The sequence below is a fragment of the Pelodiscus sinensis genome, chromosome 20 (assembly GCF_052426305.1).
Source record: "Pelodiscus sinensis isolate ZL-2025 chromosome 20, ASM5242630v1, whole genome shotgun sequence".
Taxonomy (NCBI): domain Eukaryota; kingdom Metazoa; phylum Chordata; order Testudines; family Trionychidae; genus Pelodiscus; species Pelodiscus sinensis.
The window spans coordinates 19,195,813-19,220,312 of NC_143071.1; the positions used below are offsets into that span (position 1 = coordinate 19,195,813).

Below are 24,500 nucleotides of genomic sequence, written 5' to 3' on the forward strand. Positions count from 1 at the left end.
GGAATCTGGGCTTTTTGACTGACCAAGCCCGTGTTCCCATCTGCTGCCCCCTGTGCGCTGGGGACAGAGAACCCACCAGCCCCGGGGCCCACCGGCATGTCCATGCCCTAGGGAAGTTCCCCAGCCTGTCTGGGGGTTCTGCTGTGTGGCTCTCCCCTCGGCAGCATGCCTGCCCCGGAGCAGGGAGTGAGGCCAGCAGCACGTGAGCGGGATCCCCGGGGTAACAGCCCGTCTCCCTCCCTGGCTGCAGGTGGCTGGGGAAGTGGTGCAGGAGATCTGTGAGCAGATGGGGATCAGCGAGCACGAGGAGATCCAGGAGTTCGCTCTCTTTGTCAGCAAGAGCAGTGGCAAGTAGCAGAACCATGTTTGCCTCGTCCTGGTGCAGTCAGATCCCGGCAGAGTTAACTGGGGGGGGGGCAGGGGGCTTTGGCTGGCTGGGAGCTTCTGTGATTCCTCCCCCCCCCCCCCCCCCCCCCCCGCTCCTGAAATCCACTGGGCCAGGGCAGAGCGAGTCAGGCCTGCTCACCCTAGGCAGCTCTGAGGTGCACTGTGAGGAGGGGGCACAGCCTGGCTTCTTCCACTTCCCCTTGTGCGTGTTTCCCCCGGAGCTGTGAGCAGGGAGCAGTCCCTGCGTGTGACAGCACAGAGCTGGCTTCCCCTTGAAGGACGGGCAGGTAGCGCTGCTGGATGCAGGGGGCTGGGTGGGGGTGAAGGGCCGGCCAGGGGTTGCTGCAAGGCGGTGCTGACGGGGCCGTGTGTGCAGGGAAGGTGGTGAGGCCCATCCGCCAGGAGGAATACGTCCACGACTACCTGCTGGAGGACGGCTCCGTGATGCTGGAGTTACGCCGGGTCGCCTGGAAGACTCCCCTGCACTTTGACAACGAGATTTACCTCAGCATTCACTACAGCCAGGTACCCTGCAGCCTCAGCGCTGCCCGCAGCGGGACCAGGCCCAGGGGCACCTGCAAACTGCTGAGGGGCTTCTCCAAAGGGCAAACTGCACGTGGGCTGCTGGGAATTCCCTAGAGCGTCTCACGCAGGTACCATCCCTGCAGCCCAGGACCCCATGGCCCGGAGTGACCAACGCTTGGTCCAGGCCCTCCCAGGCAGCATGGGAAGCAGCCAGCTTCCGGGCTGAAGCATGGATCTGGGGGGGCGTTTGTCCCAGTTTACATAGCTACTAATGCTCTTACGGCTCCCATCACTGTCAGATCCTCCTGTCCCCTCTCTCACATCTGCCCCAGGGACACAGCCCAGCCCTCACCCAGCCCTGTGCATGGGGCAGCTGCCCTACCAGGCTGGCAGGAGGCTGTTTGCAGCCGTGCTGGCTAGGGATGTTAGCTATCAGTTAACAGAATAGTTGACTAAGCGCATGAAATCTTAGCAGTTAGTCGACTATTCTATAGGCCCTGGGGGGGCGAGGCGGCAGCCAGTGCGCTCTGGCCCCACTTCTGGAGACCCCCTGCCACACCACACTTCTCTATCAGTCACAGCAGCGCAGGGGGGCAGGCAGGAGCCAGTCCACGAGGGGTTTAAAAACCAGCGGCAGCAGTCCCTGGCCAAGGGGGTCTGAGCTCTCCGCGGACAGAGGCTGCTGGAGGGGCGGGGGTGGGAGATGCTGCAGGGGGCTGGGACCCCCAGTGGACAGGGGCTGCTGCTGTGAAGTAGCCTCTGGCTTCCGCAAAGTATCCTCAGTCTGCTTAGCAGCAGCAGTCCCTGGCCACCGGAGGTCCCAGCCAGTGTTGCCTCTAAGATTTTCCCTCTGTGAGTGGAGTGTTTTGTCTTGTGCACCAATATTGTGGTTGTGTGTGCTGGTTTGGATGTGTGCCACAGTGGCACCCACCAGTTACTAACAAAATCACACACACACACACACACACACACACACACAACTTTAAAAGTGTATGCAAGAAAAAATACTAAAGCAATGGATAGTTAACAAGGTGCATGACCCTGCACCTACCCACCCAGAAAACCTCCCAGCTTACTGGCCCCTGCCCTTAACACACACTGGCTGTGTCTAGACTGGCCAGTTTTTCCAGAAAATCAGTCGCTTTTCCGGAAAAACTTGCCAGCTGTCTACACTGGCCGCTTGAATTTCCGCAAAAGCACTGACTTCCTACTGTCTGAAATCAGTGCTTCTTGCGGAAATACTATGCTGCTCCCATTCGGGCAAATGTCCCTTTTGCGCAAAACTTTTGCTCAAAAGGGCCAGTGTAGACAGCTCAGATTTGTTTTCCGCAAAAAAGCCCCAATCGCGAAAATGGCGATCGGGGTTTTTTTTTGCAGAAAAGCACGTCTAGATTGGCCATGGACGCTTTTCTGCAAAAAGTGCTTTTGCGGAAAAGCGTCCTGCCAATCTAGACGCTCTTTTCCAAAAATGCTTTTAACGGAAAACTTTTCCATTAAAAGCATTTCCGGAAAATCATGCCAGTGTAGACGTAGCCACTGTGCCCCCATCGGGACCACACAGAGCCAGCTGGTGCCTGAATGAGCCTTGCTAACTGCCTAGCCCCCCCCACCCTGCAGTTGTGCCCAGCCTTGCAATCTGCGCCCCCATATGCCACCAGTATGTAAACCAGGGCCATGCTATCTGCCCCCCAAACACGAACAGCCAGGACCTGGGCCTAGGGCCACAGCCTAAGCACTGCCCAGAGACCTATGCCCAGCCCCACATCTCACCTGTTCCCCTCCACACATTGCCCAGAGACCTGTGTCCAACCCCGCACTTTGCCCTCCCTCCCAGCATTGCCCTATGCCCTGTACCTCCCACCACCACAGACGACTGGTGCCTTTGCCCTCCACCCCGCCAGCTTCTGTGCCAGGTCCCCGCTGTCCTTGGCCCGTCCGGTACAACTCCGGTACCTGCTTCGCCGCTTTCCTGCCCAGGCTCCCATGCAGCTCACAGCTCCTCCGGCCTGGCCGCTGCTGCAGCCTCCCGCTATGCAGCTCGTGGCTCCTCCGGCCCTGGCCTCCGCAGCCTCCTGCCACCCACCATGCGGCCGTGCAGCTCTGCGTAGGAGGTGCGCCGGGTTGACATTTTTTCTGCACACGAGTAGCTTAGAGGGAACCCTGGTCCCAGCCCCCTGCAGCCTCCCCTGTCCCCTCCCTCCCAGCAGACAGGGCCTAGGCTCGCCGTGGGCAGAAGCTGCTTTGTGGCAGCCTTCCCTTTGCACAGCTGCCTCTGCTAGAGGCAGCAGCGTGGAGGGGCAGGTGCCACCACAGACCCAGTGCTGGGGGAAACGGCTTTTAAGCCTGCTCCCTCCCTTGCTGCCTCTGCTAACTGGGGGAGAAAATGCGAGTAATTGACTAGATTAACCAGTAAACCTAGGCTTGATCGACTGGCCGACTACTCGTGCGCATCCCTGGTGGTGGCTAATCCAGTGAGCTGACCCCTTCTGCTGCATCCTCCTCCCTCAAGCAGCTCCAGAGCCCCTATCCCCACGTGCAGCTCCCTGGCATCTGGGAAGCAGGGCAGAGCTAAAGGGTGCAGTGCAGGCAGCTGGGTGTGAGGCCGGGAGCCCAGAGGTTGACTGTACCCAGAACACACCCCCTAGAGAGCTGCTGGTGCCTTTTGGCTGAATACCTGGGGGAAGGAAGCGAGGCCTCGCCCTGGCTGGACCTCGTGGCCTGGGCCGTGGGGCCAAGCAGAGCTCTTTGCCCTGGGTTCCTGCTGTCCCAGGCCCGTTGCACCTGCTGGAACAGGCTGGGAGCTGGGCGCCTGCACTAGCGCGCTCAGTACGAGCTCCTTGCAGTGCGAATTCCAGGCCCCCGCCACAGGAGGCCACCTGTGCCCGTGCTTAGTAGCTGGCAGGCTTTGCCAAAGCCCCTTTGCTCTGCTTGCTCCCAGGTGCTGCAGGATTACCTGAGGGGGAAGCTGTTGCTGAACTACAACAGTGACCTAGAGAAGCAGGTGGGCAGCATGGCCCTTGTCCAGCACTGGGCCGGAGCCCTGGGCTCCCTGCCATCCACGTAAGTCTGCTGCTGTAGAGTCCAGAGGAGCCCGGGGTGGCCAGCCTGGACCCGAGAGGTGCTCTGGGCTACCCCGAGTCCTGTCTTGGGGGTGACCACCACTGGATGCTTCAAAGCAAGATGCAAGAAACCCTGCAGGGGATAATTCTGCACTAAGTGGCCAGTAAGGGAAGTTCCTTCCTGACCCCAGGCACTTAGTGGCTGGCTCACACCGGGAAGCATGAGAGTTTACACCCCTCTTATGCTCTTAACCGACCTGTGAATATTCTCATTAGCCGTGTAACTCCTTGTAAAAAAAGAAATCCACCGAACTCCTTGCACAGGTACCTCGTGGCAGAAAGTCTCGCACGGTTACGTGCACTGAGTACAAAGGGTTCCTCACATCGGGGTTAGACTTGTTGCCTTTCCGTTTTTTGGAACGTTCCCTTGTTCTCGCTTGCACTGGAGCCCCCAAATCCGTATCCAGGCATGTAAGAACTATGGCGGAAGGCTGCTCAGGTTACTGTGGGGATAAAAGGCCTGGAGCCAGCTTCCTTCCACTAGCTGTGCACTCCATGTTCAGGCTCCACAGCAGTGTCCTGGGAGAGCCTGTCGAATGTACCTGGGAGATGCCCCAAGCCAATGCTGGTGCATTTGACCCAGCCTGGCTGTGGAGTGCTAGGTGGCCCAGAATGTCTGTGTGAAGGGGGAGCTGCAGTAAGGCCAAATGGGGGGGAGGTGTAGTGAGCAAGGGGACTGGTGGCCCCCGAGTCCCTACTGGAGAGCTGGAGAAGAAAGCAACCCCATGCAGCGCTGCAATCTTCATTAAACAGTATGAGCTGCCTTGGGAAGAGAACTCTGTCACGGGGCAGCGGCTTGCCTGTCACTGGTGTGTACGGTTCGTTCCTGCTGAAATCCGAGGTCCCCAGCCTTGGACTAATTCTCCAGCCCTACCCCTGCAAATGGGTCTCATGTCCTCCTGGTGCCCTCAGCTAGTCCTGTGGCTGCTAACTCTGCTTGGAAGTGAGTTAGGGCACGTCTAGGTGAACCGTGACTGAGCCAGCCTACAGCCCTGCAGCCGGCCGCACACCGACGTGCACATGGGGGCTGCAGACATGCACCGCCTGGTCCCTTGTGCGCGCTGAGCCCAGCAGCCCCCAGGGCAGTGCATGACCCGTGCAGTAAGTGTTCCTGCAGCCCTGTCCTTACCTTCTCTGCTTGTCCAATTAGTCAGGAGCTGATGGACTATGTCCCCAAGCCTGCGCTTCAGCGCATCGACCTCCAGGCTCTCCAAAGCCAAGTCAAGCAACTGCTGGAAACCACGGAGCCACTCGGACAGCAGGATGCAAAAATGGAGTTCATAGGTGAGGCAGCTGGGGTCAGGGGCCCGGGAGAGGCAAGGGAAGAGCCCTGAGAACTGCTTGCTGCCTGGGCTCAGTGGATGCCACCTCTCACTGGCTGTCTGCCGCCAAGCAATGGCTCTAAAGCCTTGATTAGCCCAGGACCAGGGAACTGGGACCCAGGCTCTCTTTGGAGGCCTGCCAGGGCCCAGACCCTCCAGGGCACCAGGAAAAATCCCTAAGAGCTTTTCCTGTGGCTTGGTTTTTGTGCAGCTTTATGTTCAGGGCAGGGCAGAAGGGAAGCCCTGAACATAAAGCTACACAAAACCCAAGCCCCAGGAAAAGCTCTGTGGCTGCAGTTTGGAGGGGGGGGATTGTGGCTGCAGTTTTGGGGGGGGATTGTTCTCATGATCACAGTTTGATTTGCAAGTCGGGGGTGGGGGTGGGGGGGTGTTTAGCGCTGTCTCCCGGAGCATGTTGCGGCTTTTGGACACACGCCTTAGTGCAGCCTCTCGTCACCCTTCCCCCAGAGCGTGTGATCCAGCTGCCACTCTTTGGCTACAACGTGTACCCCTTGGAGCGGTGCAGTGAGCCCAGGATCCCACTACCCAGCTTCCTGGGGGTCAACAGGGATGAGATCGTGGTCGTGACCAGTGGCTCCCAGGTAGGCTGCCCAGAGCGCCAGGTTCAGGGACTCGCTGCCTCGTCCCGCTCGTGCAGTCGCGTTGTGCTTTTGCCTCCAGCTCTCGGATGAGATGAGGCCACAGCAGCCCACAAAACTAGTGGGTTGGATCCATTCCTTGCCACGCCCCCGCTCGGCTGCACCAGGACCCACCCATCACCCCAGCTCCATGGTTTCCCCCGCTCTGTCCTACGGGCCTGCACTGGCTGCAAAGAGGCTTGAGGGCAGAGTCCTGTTTCCTTACTGCTCTGTAGTCAAATGACAGTGGGGAAGCCCCCTCTAGGGATGGAGCATTGAGGGTACTCGGCTCTTGAGCTTCCGTGTCCCCTCTGATGGCGGGTTCTCTCCCTGTGCACAGGAGCTGTGCTGCCGCATCCCGCTGAAGGAGGTGCAGAAGATGCGAACGCTGCGGCCTCTGGAGGACTCCGGGGCACCGGGGCTGGAAGTGAACTATGGCTCCGCGGCCAATCCTAAGACCATGTGGTTTGAACTACTCCAGGTAAAGAGCCCTGTGCATGGCCTGCTACCGGCCGGCTCAATTGGTTTCCCCAGCCCACGCTTTGGCCAGTGGAGATCTAGGCTGCTAGCACTAGTGCCATCCCCTAGCCAGGAGATGGGGCTCTACTGACTACAGTTCCCAGCATCCACTGCTCCTGCTTGAGCCCAGTGGCGTGGTTGGTAGGGAAGATAGTGCAGAGGCACTGGGGGCCCCTCGCTCCCCCTCAGACAAGGGTGAAGCTTCATTTCAGAGGCTAGAGTGACACGCCCTGTACAGATGCAGTGAGTGTCCCTCTGCTGCGGCACTTCTCCACCCAGCCCCATGGAATTAACAAATCCCGTGGGATTTATACCTAGTGACCAGGGGCTCAGCATTTCCACTGCACCTGGGTCACGTTCCTTCTAAGTGCTGGACAGTGGTCTTAAAGGAACGTTCTTTCCAGAGCCCTGCAAGGCCACTTCCCTGCAAGGCCTCTGGAAAAGGTTAAAAATGGGAGGGGGGGGGAAGGGAGCACCAATAAAGCAGCAGCTGCTTTGCCAAGAGAAGGCCCGGGGGGTTTAAGGCCAGCCCTGCCGGTTTCGTGGAGGGAGGTGGCTGAACGTAGCACTTGCTGCCTGAATTTTCCACCTTTTTGGAAGTGAGGAAGGGAAGGGGACAGGGCGGGATGGTGGTGTTCAGGGACTCACTTCTATTGGGCTGTAATCTTGACAGGCCAAAGAAATGTACCATATGATCACTGTCCTCGTGGAGGGAGAATCCCATCCCTAGAGCCCCAGGCTGGAAGACTGCCAAGCAGAACCTTAGCTCAGAAAGCTGATCAATCAAGCACGCCTCTCGCTGGCCTGCAGCAGGGCCAGCCCCATGCACCAGTCTGCTCTCCAGCCGCCTTGTTCTACAGCACACTGCCCTCTCCAAGGCTGCCATGCCTGGGCAGCCTGTCCTCCAAGCTGCTTGGTCACCTTACTGCCTGCACCAGTGCCTGCTGGAACCTGGACCTGCACCGCAGTGCTGCGCCTCAGCCCATCCCATCCCACCCGCGGCGTGGTTGGCAAGTCATTCCCATTCACCGAGTCCTTGGGAGCTGCACGATCCCACCAGCCAGAGCACAGCACCCAACAGGACAAGGCCCTGGACTTTCACCAGCACCATCACAACCTGCTACAAGCAAACGGGCCAGGGAAGCCCCTGGAAACCATAGCACTGCAGCCTGTTTTTGCTCTGAAATCTCCCAAGTGGCAGCAAGGGGGAGACTGCAACTTGGATTTTGCATCACCAAGAAAAAGGGCTTGTGATGTGACTCCTGCTGCTTTCATAGATTCATAGACTTTAAGGTCAGAAGGGGCCATTATGATCATCTAGTCTGACCCCCTGCACAGTGCAGGCCACAGAATCTCAACCACCCCTCTTAGAATAATCCTCTCACCTATATCAAAGATATTGAAGCATTCAAATACTTTGAAGGACCCAACATATGGAGCCTGGCCTCTTCTGCTCTGTCCAAGAGCTGCCAGAGGTATCGGTTAATTACAGAGCATGGCAGGGAGTGAGAATACGCAGTTACTGTGTCTGCCACGGCAGAGTGTGAGCTGCACACCGGGGAATGGTGCCTGCTCATCGATTTCTTACTGACAGGCGGCAGCTTGTAGGGTTCTTTAGATTAGAAAGAACTCAAGCGGCCCGTGCAGCACGGTGTTTAAAGGACTGTTTGCTCAGAGGAGGATACAAATTGCCCTCCACAGCAGACAGGCAAAAAGCAGACATATAAATAAATCCTTAATTTATTGTATTACTACAGATCTCCAGCTAGGCAAGAAGTGTTAAGCTTCTGGGTGGGGGGAGGAAAAAAACCCCAAAATATTTAATAAGCAATAAATTACTAAAATCTCAGTTGCTTTTGGAGCTATGAAAATAAAACCCTGGGCTGCCATGTGCAGTAGGTAGTAGTGTTACAGGGCACTGGGGGGGAGGGGGGAGCTAAACAGATGGGAAAGGCAGGGGCTGGAGCAGGTTGGGAATGAACAGTGCCTAGTGGCTGCCTGTGGAAAGCCAGGCCTGATGCTCAGCGAGTGAATCCGCAATCAGTTCCTAGTAGGTGGCTAATGTGATGTGACCAGCAAAGGCAGCGGTTCCTGGTAGTTAAAACAGGGACACTGGGCTAACACAAACGACTTGGGGCCCAGGCTAACGGGCTTTCCTTGCTGACGTTTCCCAGTTTGAGCCATGAACGCTGCCTTTTAGCTGCCTGTCATGACAGGTAACGGAGGGAGGGCGTGACAGGTTAGCAAAAGCCTCCTCGGGCCGGTGCTCTGGCAGGGGCACGGTGCACACCCCGTCCCTAGGAGCCTGAGCACTAGCAGCCAGGAGTGCTACAGGCTGGTTCACTCCAGCAGCAAAGCAAAGTGCAGCACGAGCTGCTAAGCAGAGCCCAGTATAAAGCGTTAACTCTTAGCAGAGCCCAGCCCAGCCCCAGGGCAATTCAACCTTCCTTTGAAATGGCCCCACTGCTTTAGATTTGTTGCAGGTATATTATCTACCACCCCCTCAGGCGGGGGAGGGGAGAGAGGCTGCCACCAGCTCTAACTGAAACTGGCCCCATCCAGAGAGAAAGCACAAGTGACAGCAGAGGAAAGAGAAGCCTTTGGGAGTAACACCCGCTGCCAGTTCTCTGTTTTAACCCTCTCCATCCCCTCCCCCACATGGGGCACCCTAGGCATTCCCTGGCAGGAGCCACTAGGCACAGCAGGGAAGGAGGCAGATTCCCCTCCCCTGGCAGCTCTCATGGGTGAATCAGAACCGCTAACAAAAGTAAAGCGCCAGGATCCCCCCACTTACAAGGTAGGGGCACTGGAGGGAGGTGGACAAGCGAAGCGCTCAGCTAAGCCAGGAGTTCCAGGGGATTTTTAGTGGCAAGCCAAAGCAGAGGCCAGATGATTTTATGGCCACTTCTGAAAGGTCCTCGTGCAGAATGGCTACAGCATGTCAAGTACTTGTCTTGCTGGGCATGTGACCGTGCAGGTCTGGAGCACCAGGCTGTTAAAGCCCCTGCTTAGCAAAGTCGCACATGCTGCTGCAGCACAAGCGGCAAGGGCACAGGTGAAAGAGAAATGTCTGAGAACAGGCATAACCACCAGGTCTGCTTTCCCCACCCCCCAGAGCCAGTGCACTGGAAAGGGAGCCCAGAGATTCCAGCTAAGAGAATTGTGGTTTCCAAACCCGCTTGTCCATTCCTCTCCACCAGCTCCTACCATTCAGCTCAGCAGTTGCTCGGGCAAGGGAGCAAGTGACTCCACTTTTCCCCAGGCGTTCGCTGTGTAAGGTCCTGCTCATGCCCAGTAAGGTAACTGGGACCAGCAGAGCACAGCACATGTAATACAAAGAGCCCATTGCAACTGTCCCATTCGGTTTATTGTCCATTTACTATGCACCCTGCAGTAACACAAGCCCAGTTTCCCCTGCGGGTCGCTGTAGCAGCACTATTGCAAGCAAGGCCAATATCAGCGCCAGGCAGAGCCCCCAACTACTACATGTAACAGACAGTCCTGGACACTAGGGTCATGTTACAACTCACCGACTTCCCCACTTCAGGCCCTTGCATAACACAGCAGCAGATGCACCAGAGCTACTGGGGCCAAGTGCCACAGCAGCGGGCAGGTCATTGGCTGGACCAGCAGCATCACCCTCTGCCTTAAGTCCCTGGGTTAGGCACAGCGAGCAGATATGGCTTCAGGGGCTAGAAGCAAACGCTAGGGAAGTACGTGAACTTTGGTGTTGCTCCCTTGTAACAGCCTGGGGGGCAGTGGCAAGAGATCTGCCAGTCTGCCCAGGCTAAGGCACTAGTGCCCACGCCAGTGAAAGAGCACCCGGAGGTGGCCAGAGTAAAAACCAAAATTCAGGGTGTTTAAAAAAAAAAAAAACCCAACAACCCACAAGCCTGCAAGGGGTCCCAGGCTGTGGGAAAGCAGATGCTGCCATAGCCCATCGTCTAAAACAAAACGTTTTTTCCAAAACAAATATCCCCTCTAGGAACTTAGCCACCAGCTCCCATCAAAGGAACCCTGAGCAAAGCGTGGGCATTTGAATGTGTTTTCAATGTAAGGCTTCAACTGGTAACATTTCAATAAAAGCATCGGGGTGGGGGGGGGGAGGATCAGACACACCTGCGGGGAGCAGCAGGATTTGCACCCCACGTGGAATCGGAGCCTGACATTCTCGGCCCTTCACTGCCAGCAACGGGATGCAGAGCAGGATGGCTGAGCAGCATTGGCAGACCCCAGGCCCCTTTGCAAGGGCTGTTGAAGGACTGTGTCGTCCATTAGGCAACAGAGGCGCTCCCCAGACAGATGCCCAGAGGGTCGCCGCCCTGGAGATGTTCTCGATGCCATGGAGAACAAGCAGCCACATGAATAGGAAACTCCCCCCCGTCAGAGAGAGCCGGGCGAGCTGGGATCATCTTTCCGAGCTGGGCAGCTCTTGCCAGTCTGTCTCGTTTTCACACCGGACTCGGGTTTTGAAAAACTCCTTGATGAGTCTCTGGGCTTCTTCTTTCACTGCAGCAAGAAGGGAGAGCCGCTGAGGAGATGCTGTCAGAGTGGGCGCCCCCCCCACAAGTCCTTGACTCATCTAGCCCCAGTATTGCCCCCGCCCCCAGCCACATCCCCACGTGGCAACTTACCAGCCTTGCGGATGGGATTCTTCTCCTCTGTCAGTAAGTGCGAGAGGTGTCGGGCAAATCCCTTGAACAGCTCCTGCAGGGTAGAGAAAGCAGAGCGCAGAGGCAAGGTTACCTATTGCTGCAGTCGCATCTCACCACACCATCTGCACAGGGTCGCATGCCCTTGCACAGCGCCGAGCACCTTCGGGCTGTAAGAGAAACAGAGATGTGCTTCAAGTTGACAGGCGAGATGTCCTGTATCGGGAGAGACAGTCCCTGCCTTGAGCTGATCAGGGCTGGATTTGCACGGTTCACAGATCACTCAATTTTTAACATGAAAGTCTGAGGGGCATACATAGGGGATCCCTGCAGCACCACGGCAGTCAGCACACAGCAGGCCTCCCGGAACGGCTCTCACTAGAGCAGGGGCTATAGCCAAGAGACACACCCTTCCACCAAGCAGCGGTGAGTCTCTATCACAGATCCCTGTAAGCGGCGCGGCTGCCTACCTAGTGCCATGTAGGTGCTCAAGGCCCCTGCACAAGGAGCAGAGGAGGGCCCCCCTACTCCCAGCCTAGCCTCCAGTCTGGTGGCCGGGGAGGGACAGTCTGAACCAGGCGTCTCCCCAGCCTGAAGGCAACCATGGCTGGGCCCAGTCCCCTGCCACGGGCAGAGCAGCAAGGGCCCTGGAGCTCTTCTGCCACAGCCCAGGTAACCCGTTCCCAGACCCACCCCCCTGCCACGGCCTGTTCCCAGACTCCCCTCCCTGCGGCCAGAACAGCCTGGGTGGCTGGGGCTGCCTGGACCCCCACTTGCAGGCACAGCCCAAGCAGCCTAGACCTCCCCCTGCAAGCCACCCAGCCCTGGAGCCCCCCGCCACAGCCAGGCCCCAAGAGCCCATCCTCTGTCCCAGCCCCACTCGAGAGCCTACACCCCTAGCCAGAGCCCTTACACCCCAAGTCTGTCCTAGCCCTGAGCCCCTCATCCCCAGCCCTCACACTCCTGCACCCCAACCCTTTGCCCCTTCCTCCCTACCTCCGCCATATGAATTTTGTTCGGTGCACCAAAAGGTGACGTGGCGCACGGCCCCTCCATGACGCATGCCACCTCCACAATGGTGCACAGAACAAAATTCATTCTGCTCAGCGGTGGGAAAAAAAGAGGGAACATTGCTCTCTATGGTTAAACATGAACAGCCCCCAGGATCGCGCACCTCCCTCCGGTCCCAAAAGGCCTAAGGAGACAGTTCTGGGCTCCTCCTGACAGAGGCTGCAGCCCATGCCCTACCTTGGAAGCAAATTTACCACCCTTGTAGAAAGGGGTCAGGTATTTGACGACGATATCTGCGGTCTCTTTGAGGGACACGCCTTTGAGCGCTGGCTGGATGGTCTTGGTCGTTCCTTCTTTATCAACCTGAGACAAACTCGGATCAAAAGTCACCTTCTTCTTCACTGGGCCCAGGCCTTTGCCCTCTGGTTGCCACAAGATGGAAGATGTTGCTGCCGTCTGCAGCCTCTTCCTCACAGGGCTCTCCAGATCCTAGAATGGAGCGAGGAGGAGCAGCCATTTCACACTCCTAAGCCCAAGCTGCTATCAGAGGCCGAACCGTCCCCATCTACCCTGCAAGCTGTTCCCATACAGAATACCAGGTGGCAAAGCCGCTCGCACACTCACTTCCCTGGAGACAGGCGCTGGGCTAGCCATGGGGAAGGCACTCACGGCATTAATCTAGGCAGCCCCACAATTCCCCCTCACACAGAAAAGGGGACTTAGGAGAAAGCCTGTGGGATTTGCCCCTCCAGAGATTGCAGTAGCTGAGTGCTAGGGCCCTCCTGCAGGAGGGCGGGATGGGGAAATCTTGCATGTCCCTTGGGAATGCCCCCCCCCCCGGGGTGAACCTAGATAGACGCTGCAGGAAACAAGGCCTAGGAGAGATCCACAAGGGCAACTGGCTCTGCTTTTTAGTTAAACACTTAACGTCCCACTGAAGGGATGGTGCTGCAGCCAAGACAGCCGGGTCAAACCCTGGGCTAGGGGCTGCAAGGCAGGGTGCTCCGCCCGTGCTGCGTGACCCCCCAAACTCACTGCGCTGTACAGTCAGCCTGGGGGGCTGCCCTCTCGACCAATACAGGGAGATACTCAGGAGCCCACCTGCATCAGGGATGGGGATTACCAGGTAGGTACCAATGTCTACATCTCTCAGGGGGGAAATGATATTGGTGGAGAGCCTGACTGCCAGACGTGCCGAGCACCTGTAGCTTCCAGAGACTTCAGCCAGAGCTGTGGGTGCTCGGCACCTTCACGGACCATGGCAGAAGCGCCCTGCCAAGTCACACCGTGCATCGCAACAGGTGTAAAGAGTGCACAAAAGTAGTGACCGAGTAACCGATCAAAACTCTGCTGGTTACATGGTTAAACGTTCTACCTGGGGACGTAGGGGCAGGGAGGGAAGGGTGCTGGAGGGCTTCCGGTTCCGCCAGCCTGCTCCCAGCCCTGCAGGCTCTGCCCGCCTCACTCCCTAGCAGAGGTTAACCTCGAACAGGAGCTGATAAGCATCAGCTTATCAAGTAACTGGTTCAACTCTTATCTCCCCAGTCAGTGGGAGAGCCACGCATAGGTCCCAGGAGCACAGACTCCCACTTAGACCATACTGCTGCTCTCTGCTGGGTGCGGGACTGCACTACACCCGGATAACAGATCCTGCCAGGTGAGGTCGACCAGGCAGGTCACCTCCAGAGAGAAGCTGGGCACGAAGCTGAGCAGACCGAGGGGAAGAAAATGAAATTCAGGAAGGTCTCACCTCATCTGATCCTGGCCTCTTCCCACCTTCATGCTCCCCAGTGCAGGCTGTTCCGATTTCCCAGCCAGGTTCATTGCAGCTGAGGAGGGAGGGAAAAGACAAGATCATTTCTGGGTTGATTCTTCAATGACAGGAACTTGCTACGAGAGGAAGACGTCACCAGGCTGGTATTTTGCGAGTGGCAGACTGCGGTAAAGCAAGACGAGACGCCTTGCCCAGGCTAGCTCAGAGGTAGACCCTGGATTACATTCTATCACGGCAGCTCTCAGGCGCCGCACTCCCAGGGCTGCCTATGTTAACAAGGCCCCACTGGGATGGGCTGCGCAAAGCAGGAATGAACGGGGCAGAACCTCAGGAGCTCTCTCACCTTGGTTTTACCAGACCATCTAGTCCCGCCTGTGTGGCCTCAGAGCCAGGGTCGTGCTCTGACTCCAAGTCTTGACTTCTCTCAGTCAGTGCTTCCTCCGACTTCCTTGCCTCATGATGCTCCACCTGGGGTTGCCCAGACGCGTCTCCTCCTGGGACATCGTCATTTGCCCGAGGCGCCTCTTTCTGCTGACGTTCTCTGTGAGAAGGAGACCGAGGTAGCTCGCTCACAGGACAATCGTCTTCCTCTGCCGAGACGCGGTCTGAGGCTGGAAGCCCAGCTTTGGGGACAGAGAAGAATTTGGAAATGTCCTGGGATTCTTTTCTGGCTGCTTCTGCTAGCAGCTGTTGCTTCCTGGTGAGTTTTGCCTTCTTGTTAGGGCTCTCCCACAGGACATCTGCCTTAGAACTGGGCTGCTCTCCCGTCTCGTCAAGGGCACTTTCGTGTACGACTTCAGCTGCCTTTTCCTCGCTCTTGAGGGTAGAGAATCTGGCCATTTCTGAACCACATTTGCTGCCACCTTGCCTGCTTGGACTATTCCCTTCCCGCTCCACAGGCTTAGCATCATTCTCCTGCGTTGTCTTCAGCAGCTCGGCAGCAGTCTGGAACAAGCTGGAACTCTTGCGGAACCCAGCTCCTACCCGCTTGGGTTTAAACTACAAAGAGAAGGGAATGAAACAGAGGGAGAGCCCTGGAGGGACGATGAGCAACCAAGGCTAGTGAGCAGGCCACATGTGTGGCTCTCTCTGTGGGTCACAACAGCCCACGGCTCGCTGGGGTTCCACTTGCAGCTGGGAGGGATGTTTGCGCCCCCCCCCCCCCATGTGCCTCTTGTGCACTGGGGCACTGCACACTGGATCTCCTCCCCCACCCTCCCAGTGCTTCCGGAGCACCATGAATCCACTGATTTGCACCCGGTCCCTCTCCCCTCCCAGAACTTGAACAGCAGCAAACAGCTGATTCATGGCGCTGCCGCTCTGCGAGGGAGGGGGAGGAGCGAGGATGGAGTGCAGATCAGCAGATTTATGGGTCTCAGAGTGCTGGGGGGGGGGGGGGGGGGGGAGTAGGAAGTACAGGGCTCCAGTGCATGAGAGGTGCAGGGTGGTGGGGGCAGATAGGGGTCTGTGGGCCACTGCAACCCTCTGAGATGAAGGAAAGCCACTCATGTAGCCCACTCGCCAGGAGGAGGCCGATACAGTCTGCTGACATCATGGGGCCATGGACGGGATGGGTAGCAGGAGATGTGGGAACAAACAGCCAGAACCTCAGCAGGCGGCTCCGAAGAGGGGCTACACTAGGGCATGCAGCATGTCACTGTGGGCCAGGGTGATCTCCTCAGGGCCTAAGGGGCATCCGTGAACACACCAGCCAAGAGCCCTTGCTCACAGCAGCATACAGGAGCTGCCAGCTAACGTGAAAGAGGCAAATCCACAGCCCTGGCCAGCAGAGCTCCCTGTAGCACGGGAAGCAGCGGGATGATTTCTCCTCCCAAAGCACTTCACCTCACCTGGAGGAATCAGCTCCTGGGCTGAGGGGTAGCTCAGTCCAGCCTCACCCTGCCTCCCGCAGCCGCTCTGCTGAGGCTGCCAACCAAGGAGCAGGCAGCCCTGAGAGTGGCGGTCACGTGAGCACTTGTGCGCTGCACGGAGCCCAGCCAACCCACTTCACAGCACTACTGAAAAGCAATCAGAGGGTACCAGCTTTCAGCCACTTCACACTGGGCTGGATCTGGCAGGCGGGAGGAGAGGGATTAGCCCTGGGTACCGCGCTACAGAGCTTAAGTCTGTCAGTCCAGCGTCACTGGATGGCGTCTGCTGCTCCTTTCGAGGGGCACCCGCGGTCTAAACCCAGCCATGGCTGCACGTAAGGGAAGGAAGCCCTCTGCACTAGGGATGGGGGAGCTGTAGCCCCAGAATACGGGGACAGGTAATGTTCTTGGCTGGGTGATGCCATGCCAGGGAGGACGAAAGCTCCTTGGCACCGTGGGGTCTGAAACCAAGTTAGATTTATTGCACACAGATGATCCAGCATAACTCAGGAGCTGAGCTGTCCTCCTAGGGGAGCTGCCCGCCGGAAGTGGAACAGGAAACTTTCCACCGTGTGCACTCAGCCAAAGCTAAGCAACAACCCTGCAAAGAACCAGGCCCCAAACCCATCGCTTGCCTTCTCCTCTTTGCCCAGCCTTGCAGCCCATGTTTTATGGCCCCGCATGGGCCCTTTTCTAGAACAGGCCAGTCAGCATTTTCATGCAGCCAGCTGGGCAGGCGGGATTTTACACAGCCATAATCCAGGCCCACCCGAGCATGCCAGGCCCCATGATCATTCTGTGCAGCAGCCACCTGTACTCACCGAGTAGACTTGGGATGCAGGGAGAAAGCCATCGTCAGCTGAGGGGTCAGGCTTTGTCCTGGGGCTGCTGCTCTCACCAGCTCCTGACCCAAACGCTGGATACAACTCCCCTTCTTTCGAGGCTTTGTTGATCTCCGCCACCTTGGGTTGCAAGAGAAGAAAAACCATCCCCAATGGCAGCGTCTTTACGTCTCCTCCTCAGCATGATCACAACCCTCTTTGGCAAAGGGCAGGTCTCCCCTGAGGGCTACTCCTGCCTCAGGGCCACGAATCATCCCAGGCTGGCTCAAGTCCACTGCCTCACCCATGTCAGTATTTTCCACTATGAAACGATGGTGCAGTCACAAGGTGACAAGGTCGATGGGGTATCAGATGTCCCGATTTTACATGGGCAGACCTGACTTTCTTTTATAGTTATCTCTCATGCCACATCCTGATTTTTCACACTTGCTATCTGGTCACTCTAGTGGTCGAGAAAGTTCCCTCCCCCCCGCCCGTCATTATTTTTAATGACAAGTCCCTGTCCAATGGCTGGAGATGCGTTTGTAGCACTTTATGCATATGCACTGGGATGGGAAGAGCCCCCAGTAGATTTCTGACCAACATCTGGGTCGTAGCCAACAGGGAGGGAAAGTCCAGTGAGAAAAAAGGCTCCTGGAAGCATTAGCAGGAAGAAACAGCCTGAGACACAAGCCAGCAGAGCAAGAGCTGGAACACACGGGGGGGGGGAGGGGGGATGGACGGACGACATGCCCTTGAGTCTAACATAGGGCTGGGCAAGATGTGGCTTGGGGGCGGATCCAGCCTGCCTAACACTTTGATCCGAGCTGGGGGCTGCATCTGGCCACTATCTAGTTATATCCTGCAGCCCGTGCCACCAAATTTCCTGGTGGTGGCTCAGGCAGCAGGATCCTATTTAAATGGCTCCTGACTTCCAGTCACGGTGCTGCTGCTCCAGAAGAGGCTGGAGCCTTGAGCCTTTTAAATAGCCGCAGCAACTCCGGGCAGCTGCCAGGCAACATGGTAGCAGCGAGGCCGGGGGCTACAAGTCTTTGCTGTGTTTTGAATTCAAAGCCTCTGGTGGAGGCTAGTCCCCAACCCTCTCCCCTTCTGGAGCCAGCCCGTGACCATGTACCAAAATTCATTAAGCAGCCCCCCTGTGAAAATGATTAGCCACCCCTGGTCTAACACTTGCCATGCTCAACGGGGACAGGAGGGAGCAGCGCCAGGGTGCCTCCCCCACTCCCTACCTTCTTTAGCACCGTTGCTTTGTACAAGTTGGACATTTTACTTGTTCTGAAAGCCTCATGCTCCATCTCCACGGCACAGGTGTGGGGGTCTGACCTGCAACACACACGTCACGTCGGTCAGTTCAGGGAGGACTCGGCTCTCCCCTTGCGAGGGGGGCGCTAACGCTGGTGAACTGTCTCCCTCCTGTGGGGTGTGGGTTGGTCAGGCCAGGGTGGACGCAGGGCTGGGATGTGTCAAGCCTGCAGGTGGTGGCCAAGGGGCCGTTTTAGTGCCTTTCAGGGGCGCAGTGGATTTAAGTCCAAGCACATCCCTCCTCTTGCGCCTCTGGAGAGTCTCCTCTGGTTTGCACTGTCGTACACTAGCCACCCCACCCCCACCCCTCCCCGGTGGGGCAATGGGGCACAGCAATTCCTGGAATCCCATACGCAGAGCTGGTGGGGCTAGCCCAATCCCCGGCTCGGTGCACGCAGAGAGATATGGGCCTGCTGGCGCTGCCATGTGGGGCTGAACTCAGCTGTGGGGCTCAGCCAGGAGACGGGAACATGGATGGAGGGAAGAGCACTTTTACAGAGCCCCCTGAGGTGAGTCACTGACAGGGGTGCCCATTGAACTCAGAGCAGGGAGGCCCTGCTGTTCTGGGCCTCTTCTCTACACCCCTTCCTGTGCCTCGTTTTATACCCATGTCCAGTCGGGGCTGCCTCCTGGTTGCTGCTCAGAGCTTCTACCAACATCTTCAAGCAGTGTTCTCGGGCCTAAAAGCAAAGGAGAGAGAGGAGATCCTCTTGCAGGAGTGGTGCTGCCCTTCTTCCCCACCCACTCAAAGGGGCAGGCAGTACCTCTGGCCTCTGGGGGGGGGGGGGGGGGGAGGTGTGTGTAGGGAAAATGCTGCACTGAATTCACGCAGGCCTTTCCTTACCTTGACTGAGAGTTTGGCGATTTTCCGGCTGGCGGCATCTTTCAAGGGACAGCCTGCATCTGCCAGAGAAGTGGTGGTATAAAGAGATGCTCTCCACCCTTCTGTTCCCTCCCACACCACCCCCACCTCCCTCCCAGGGGTTAGTACGATACCTCTGGGATTTGCCCTCCTACCACGCCACCCGTGTGCCATTACCAAGTTCCCCTTTGGCAGGGTGGGAGGACTCTGCCTGTGAAAAGCTCTCCAGCCCAGCAAGCCCTTTTCTAACTACCGCATTCAGGGCGAGACGGTGGGAGGGGGGAGTTGAGCACAGGGGTAGCTCAGGTCTTCCAGGAGGTACATCAGCTCATCTAGAGATCTGCCTAGTTTCACAACAGGTTACACAAAAGCACTAGCGAAGTCAGCACAAACAACCGTTTCACACAGAGGGACGTGCTTGTACTGCCCTATGGACTGTAGGCTGAAATGTAAGGGCAGTAGTTATAGTCCAATGGATTTACATGAGAAAAATGAGGGAGTGAGCCATTTTTCAGCAATAAGCGTTGTGACAAAGCTCCTACTCGAGCTTGGTGGGTCCTGGACTTGAGCAGATTGCTTGCTTTAATTTAGGCACCACACCCAGGGCATCAGCTTGCTGGCTGCTGAGCTGCTCTATCATTGGCCAGCTTGTGGTAGAGGAAAACCCAACTCCACAGTCTTGGTGGACCCTGCAAATAATGAAGGCCTGAGGAAACCCCTTCCTTTTCTCCAGCCAATCTTTTCCCCAAGTGGAAATGGGGAGTGGGTGGTAGGTGGATCCAGGCTCACCCTCTTCTCTGGGTTCCAGCCCAGGGCCCTGTAATAGCAGCTGCCTATAAATATCACCAACACCAGCTGTGTGACAGCAACAAAACCCCTGGCCTATCTCTCCCACACCTTCCCTAGCACCTTCCTTATCACAGGCTCTACTTGTACTTGCTCCTCCTAGATCCTCTGTATCTGTAGAGCTCCTTCTGTCTTCTCAGCTTCCCATGCACTGACTGACTGCAGAGAAGCACTTTTTAAATCAGCCTGAACTGGTTCATTAATTAGCCCCAAGTGTTCCAACTGGAAGACAACTAAATTAGCTCCAGGTGCTTAATTGCCTTGATTGATTCTGATAAGTTACTGCTGGTTCTGGACTAGCCCAAGCCAACTTACTCTGGGAACAGAGATTTACTCATTCTAAGGCTAATATACTTCCCTTCCATGTCTCTCTTGCCCCCCTCTGGCCTGACCCCATCACAATGTGCTGTGTCACTTTTGTATTTTTGGGTCTGATTCTGTAAGTTTTTAAATGATGAAACTTGGAGTTACACAACAGAAATAAACCCTTGACAGGGGCACAGTAATATGGAGCCACCCCTTTGGACTGTAGCAATAATTCTATTGCTTGAGAAAGCTTCAAAACATCACAGGTAAAAATGGCAAAACCTTCCTCAGATTTGACTCCGTGGCCACAACTGGGGTATTTAGATGCACAAAACTGGAGAGGCTGAAAGCCCTGATCAAACGGTGTCCCGCTGGGCAGGCTGCATCACAGAAAGATTTGAGCTGAGATTGATCTCTTCCAGCAAGGAGTTCCACAGTGAGGGACACACTGCTCTGGTCCTGGTGCCCAAGAGTTGGAGCATGGACCGACCCAGCTGTGTCATTTCTGTGGATCATCCAGCCACAGGAGAGGACTAACTTGCATTCTTTGTTCACTCAGATGTTGGTTCTACATAAGGCAACCAGGGTGTCCCACCCCCCTTCCCATGGAATTCTCTCGCTGATCAAGACCATCCAGTAAAACTATAAAGCAATGGTGAGATCTACCTGGAGGGACAAAGTCATCTTTTCCTGGTTCTTTGCCCTGCAGGGAAAGAGAGAGACTGAAGTCAAACTTTTCCATCATGAGCAACATTTATGAAGGACTATAGTGAACGCAAGAGCTCCTGCCCACAGCTCCAGTCACCTGTCCCAGGAAGGGTGATGCCAAAATGCGAGGGAAGTTGGCAAAAAGGGCAAGAGACGGAGGAACAGGAGAGGGTTGGCAATGCACAAAACAAAGAGTTGTCAGAAAGTTGGCAATGCAAAGGCCAGAGGGGCTGCAGACGAGATCTCCTTCACTAGAAGTGGGCACGGGCCAGCTTGTAGACATGTCAAGGAGATTTTCTTCACAGGGGTGGGGCGTGGCTATATTTGTCTCTTACGCAGTGAGATCCGGGGCTGAAAAGCTCCCTGGGATGATGGAGTTTTGGCATTCTGATGCTATACGTTCAGAGGGTTAAATATAGGTGAGTCTCCTGGTGGATTTCTGGGCTCTCCTGGACTGATCTCCAGTGAGGCATTAATCCCCTGGGGGAGACAGGTTGGGGCAGGACATGGAGCATAGGAATGGAGGGAGGAAAGGGGGAAGAAAGAGGGGCAGACGGTGCAATGTCTCTCCACTGTCAGCTCATATCTTGCCAGCCCTTCTTTATCCCTCTGTGCTGGGGTTTATTCTAAAGGAAACAGATAAGAGTTGTTGGCCTTTCCACTTCTTTCTGGAGCTCAAATGCAGACTCCCAGTTAATCAGAGACTTAACGGACACAGAGGTACTATTCATGGATCCCGAGGACTGATAAGAGACCTGGAGCTTTTTGGCTTTCAAACTTAGAAGCCTTGAGAGCAGTCTGAAGAGGGCCATGTGCAATTCTTTACTAAAAACAGTCACTTCTATTAAATGTAATAAGCGAGTTCCCCTTAAGCCAGACCCTATTTACAAGAAGCCCATCATACCCCAAGATCTTTCATCTTTTTCCATGTGATAAATTGTAGAGGGACAGGAGCCATCAACAGTCTTCATAGCATAGCTCCCCTCTACTCTGTCCCTTCCCAAGGGATGGCTCTCCAGCTGCAGACTGGCCACAGACTGAGGCCAGCTGGAGATGCATTTGCCATCCATCCCTCTGCACTCCCGGCTCCTGGAGGAATCCTTAGAAGAGTGAGGTTTTCTGCAGAGACCACTTTCCACACATCTCCTGGAAGCAGGAGGAATAGTCAGATTGTTCCTGAAACTGAGCAGATGACTCTGACTTTTATGGAGCTCCAAGGTCAATGGGAGATCAGAGGGATTGGGGGTGGGGGGGTGAACACCCCCCAGACAGAAGGGCTTCAGGGCAAACTAGCTCAGGAAACCTTGGGAGAGTCTTCCTCTTCTGGGCATCCCCTTCTACCAAAAAACTCCCGCTCGTCTGATCCACAATCTGGAGACAAGGCCCATCCACGTCTGAATTGAGTAAAACTACGGAGGGCCAGCCCTCGGATTTACAGACTTCTAGTTTTGATTTGCCAATAGGTAAACCTCTCTGGGTGATTGCTTCCCCATTGCGCGTCCTGCTGTAGTCACAGGAAGCTGCTATGTCTGCAGGAGAGGCAAGTACACAGAAGCCAGACGCCCTCTGATCGCTTCTGGAAGGGATTCAACTCACTTTGCGCAGATTCATCTGCTTTTTGTAGAAGTCGTTCCACTCCCGTTTCCGATTTCCCTCGCTGGCTTCATCCCCGCTCCCACCATTTTCTCCGTCATACCTGGATGAGAAGGCAGGAATGTTACGAGAAGGATACGAATTCCTGCGGAGACGGCAGGAGCAGATGTAAAGGCATTAAAAAACCTGCGCCACAGTGGGAATTGGTTTTCTAATGGGCTTTTATGAACAGAGCTCAGTTCGGCCACCCTTCCTCAAGTTGAATTCTATACTTCCTCAGCAAAGAGTCCACTGAAATCAACAACAGTGAGTAAGGTCAGCCCAGCTGGGTCCCTCCTGGCCTAAGCGACACTACCACAGGCCACCAATCTAAGTCACACAACTTCAGATACGCGACTAACGTAGTGGAGGTCGACATTCTCAGATCAACTTATATGGCCTGTGGTGAGTCGAGTGCAGATGCTCTCCCATCAACTCTGCCTGTGCTTCTGGTGGAGCACCGGAGTCTACGGGAGTGCACTCAGCGGCTGATTTATCACATCTGTGTTAGACGCTATAAATCGACCCCCCCGGATCAATCGCTGCCCCTTGACCCGACAGGTAGCGTAGCTATGCACTCAGGGATGACCACAACTGTTCTGAACAAAGGTACAGCCAAGATCAGTCCAGTCAGTGGCAAGCAGCGCCCTGTGTTAAAGCAACAATCTGTCTCTGGGTTCAAATACAGACCAAGGTCATTAGCAATGTGAGTAATTTGGCTGCATCCTACTGCTAGGCTCATCTGATGAATGAAACTGTCAATCTGTCGAAGCCAAGGTCTGGAAAGGCAGGCAGTGCTGCAGAGATGCACTGATAGAAGTTTGCTCTGTGTCTGACCGCATGATGGCTGCCTCCCAGCAATACTAACAGCTTTTGGCTCCAAAATCCACTTGCGAAACAGGAGTTACACATGGGGGGGAGGGAATTCATAACTAAGGGTATGTCTACACTACAAAGTTAATTTGAACTAACAGCCATTAGTTCGAATTAACTTTAATAGACGCTACACAGGCAAACCGCTAGTTCGAACTTAATTCGAACTAGGTAAACCTCATTCTACGAGGACTAACGCCTAGTTCGAATTAACTAGTTCGAATTAAGGGGTGTGTAGCCACTTAATTCGAACTAGTGGAAGACTAGCCCTCCCCAGCTTGCCCTGGTGGCCACTCTGGGCACCACCAGGGAAACCTGTCTGCCCCCTCCTCGCCCCGGAGCCCTTAAAGGGGCACGGTCTGGCTACGGTGCCTGTGCCAGGTGCAAGCCTGCCAGCACCCAGCCAGCAGACCCTGCACCTGGCACGGCACGAGCCAGCCACCCACTGCCACCCAGCCCTCCACCTCTTCCCGGGACCAGGCTGGCGGCTCCCAGGAGCCTGCCCGGGGCTGCAAGAGGCGGGCGCCCGCCTGGTCTAGTGCGGATATCATGGACCTCATCCAGGTTTGGGGGGAAGCCTCCAACGTCCAGGACCTCCGCACTAGGGACAGGAAAGTGGCCGTCTAGGGCAGGATAGCTGCCAGCCTGGCCACCCAGGAGGAGTTTTGCATGAATATCAAGTTGGTCCAGTGAGACCCCCGACCCTGAGCCCTGAGCTTAGAACATAAAAACATAAGAACGGCTATACTGGGTCAGACCAAAGGTCCATCTAGCCCAGTAGCCTGTCTGCCGACAGCGGCCCACACTAGGTACCCTGGAGGGGATGGACTGAAGACAATGACCAAGCCATTTGTCTCGTGCCATCCATCTCCAGCCTTCCACAAACAGAGGCCAGAGACACCATTTCTACCCCCTGGCTAATACTACTCCATGGACCCAACCTCCATGACTTTATTTAACTTCTCTTTAAACTCTGTTCTAGTTCTAGCCTTCACAGCCTCCTGCAGCAAGGAGTTCCACAGGTTGACTATTTGCTTTGTGAAGAAGAACTTTCTGTTATTAGTTTGAAGCTTGCTACCCATTCATTTCATTTGGTGTCCTCTAGTCCTTCTATTACGGGAACTAATGACAAACTTTTCTTGATGCACCCTCTCCACACCACTCATGCTTTTAGAGACCTCTATCATATCCCCCCTCAGTCTCCTCTTTTCTAAGCTGAAAAGTCCCAGTCTCTTTAGCCTCTCTTCATATGGGACCTGTTCCAAACCCCTGATCATTTTAGTTGCTCTCCCCTCTCCCACCCTCTCTCTT

The 24,500-nt window shown here is 55.9% G+C and overlaps 2 protein-coding genes across 7 annotated transcripts in view; one reads left to right on the forward strand and one right to left on the reverse strand.

Annotated features, from left to right (window-relative positions):
• The window catches only part of MYO15B (myosin XVB), a 96,735-nt gene extending 88,332 nt beyond the window's left edge, over nt 1–8,403 (forward strand). Inside the window, exons 59-65 of the mRNA XM_089771932.1 lie at nt 251–347; nt 764–912; nt 3,851–3,972; nt 5,182–5,315; nt 5,822–5,955; nt 6,332–6,472; nt 7,184–8,403. Coding sequence (XP_089628058.1) covers nt 251–347; nt 764–912; nt 3,851–3,972; nt 5,182–5,315; nt 5,822–5,955; nt 6,332–6,472; nt 7,184–7,240 — 834 coding nt within the window. The 3' untranslated portion in view covers nt 7,241–8,403. The remainder of the gene's footprint in view (nt 1–250; nt 348–763; nt 913–3,850; nt 3,973–5,181; nt 5,316–5,821; nt 5,956–6,331; nt 6,473–7,183) is intronic.
• A 935-nt stretch (nt 8,404–9,338) lies between these two features.
• Nucleotides 9,339–24,500, reverse strand: part of RECQL5 (RecQ like helicase 5) — a 68,708-nt gene continuing 53,546 nt past the window's right edge. For 5 of the 6 annotated variants that reach the window (XM_089771934.1, XM_075903659.2, XM_075903660.2 and 2 more), the window contains 11 exons: nt 22,281–22,380; nt 20,643–20,679; nt 18,807–18,865; nt 18,569–18,642; nt 17,890–17,983; nt 16,640–16,780; nt 14,291–14,946; nt 13,924–14,002; nt 12,411–12,662; nt 11,145–11,217; nt 9,339–11,019 (listed from right to left, as the gene is read on the reverse strand). In XM_089771934.1, the coding sequence (XP_089628060.1) occupies nt 10,919–11,019; nt 11,145–11,217; nt 12,411–12,662; nt 13,924–14,002; nt 14,291–14,946; nt 16,640–16,780; nt 17,890–17,983; nt 18,569–18,642; nt 18,807–18,865; nt 20,643–20,679; nt 22,281–22,380 (1,666 nt within the window). In that variant the 3' untranslated portion in view covers nt 9,339–10,918. The remainder of the gene's footprint in view (nt 11,020–11,144; nt 11,218–12,410; nt 12,663–13,923; nt 14,003–14,290; nt 14,947–16,639; nt 16,781–17,889; nt 17,984–18,568; nt 18,643–18,806; nt 18,866–20,642; nt 20,680–22,280; nt 22,381–24,500) is intronic. The other variant, XM_075903662.2, reaches the window with a different exon arrangement.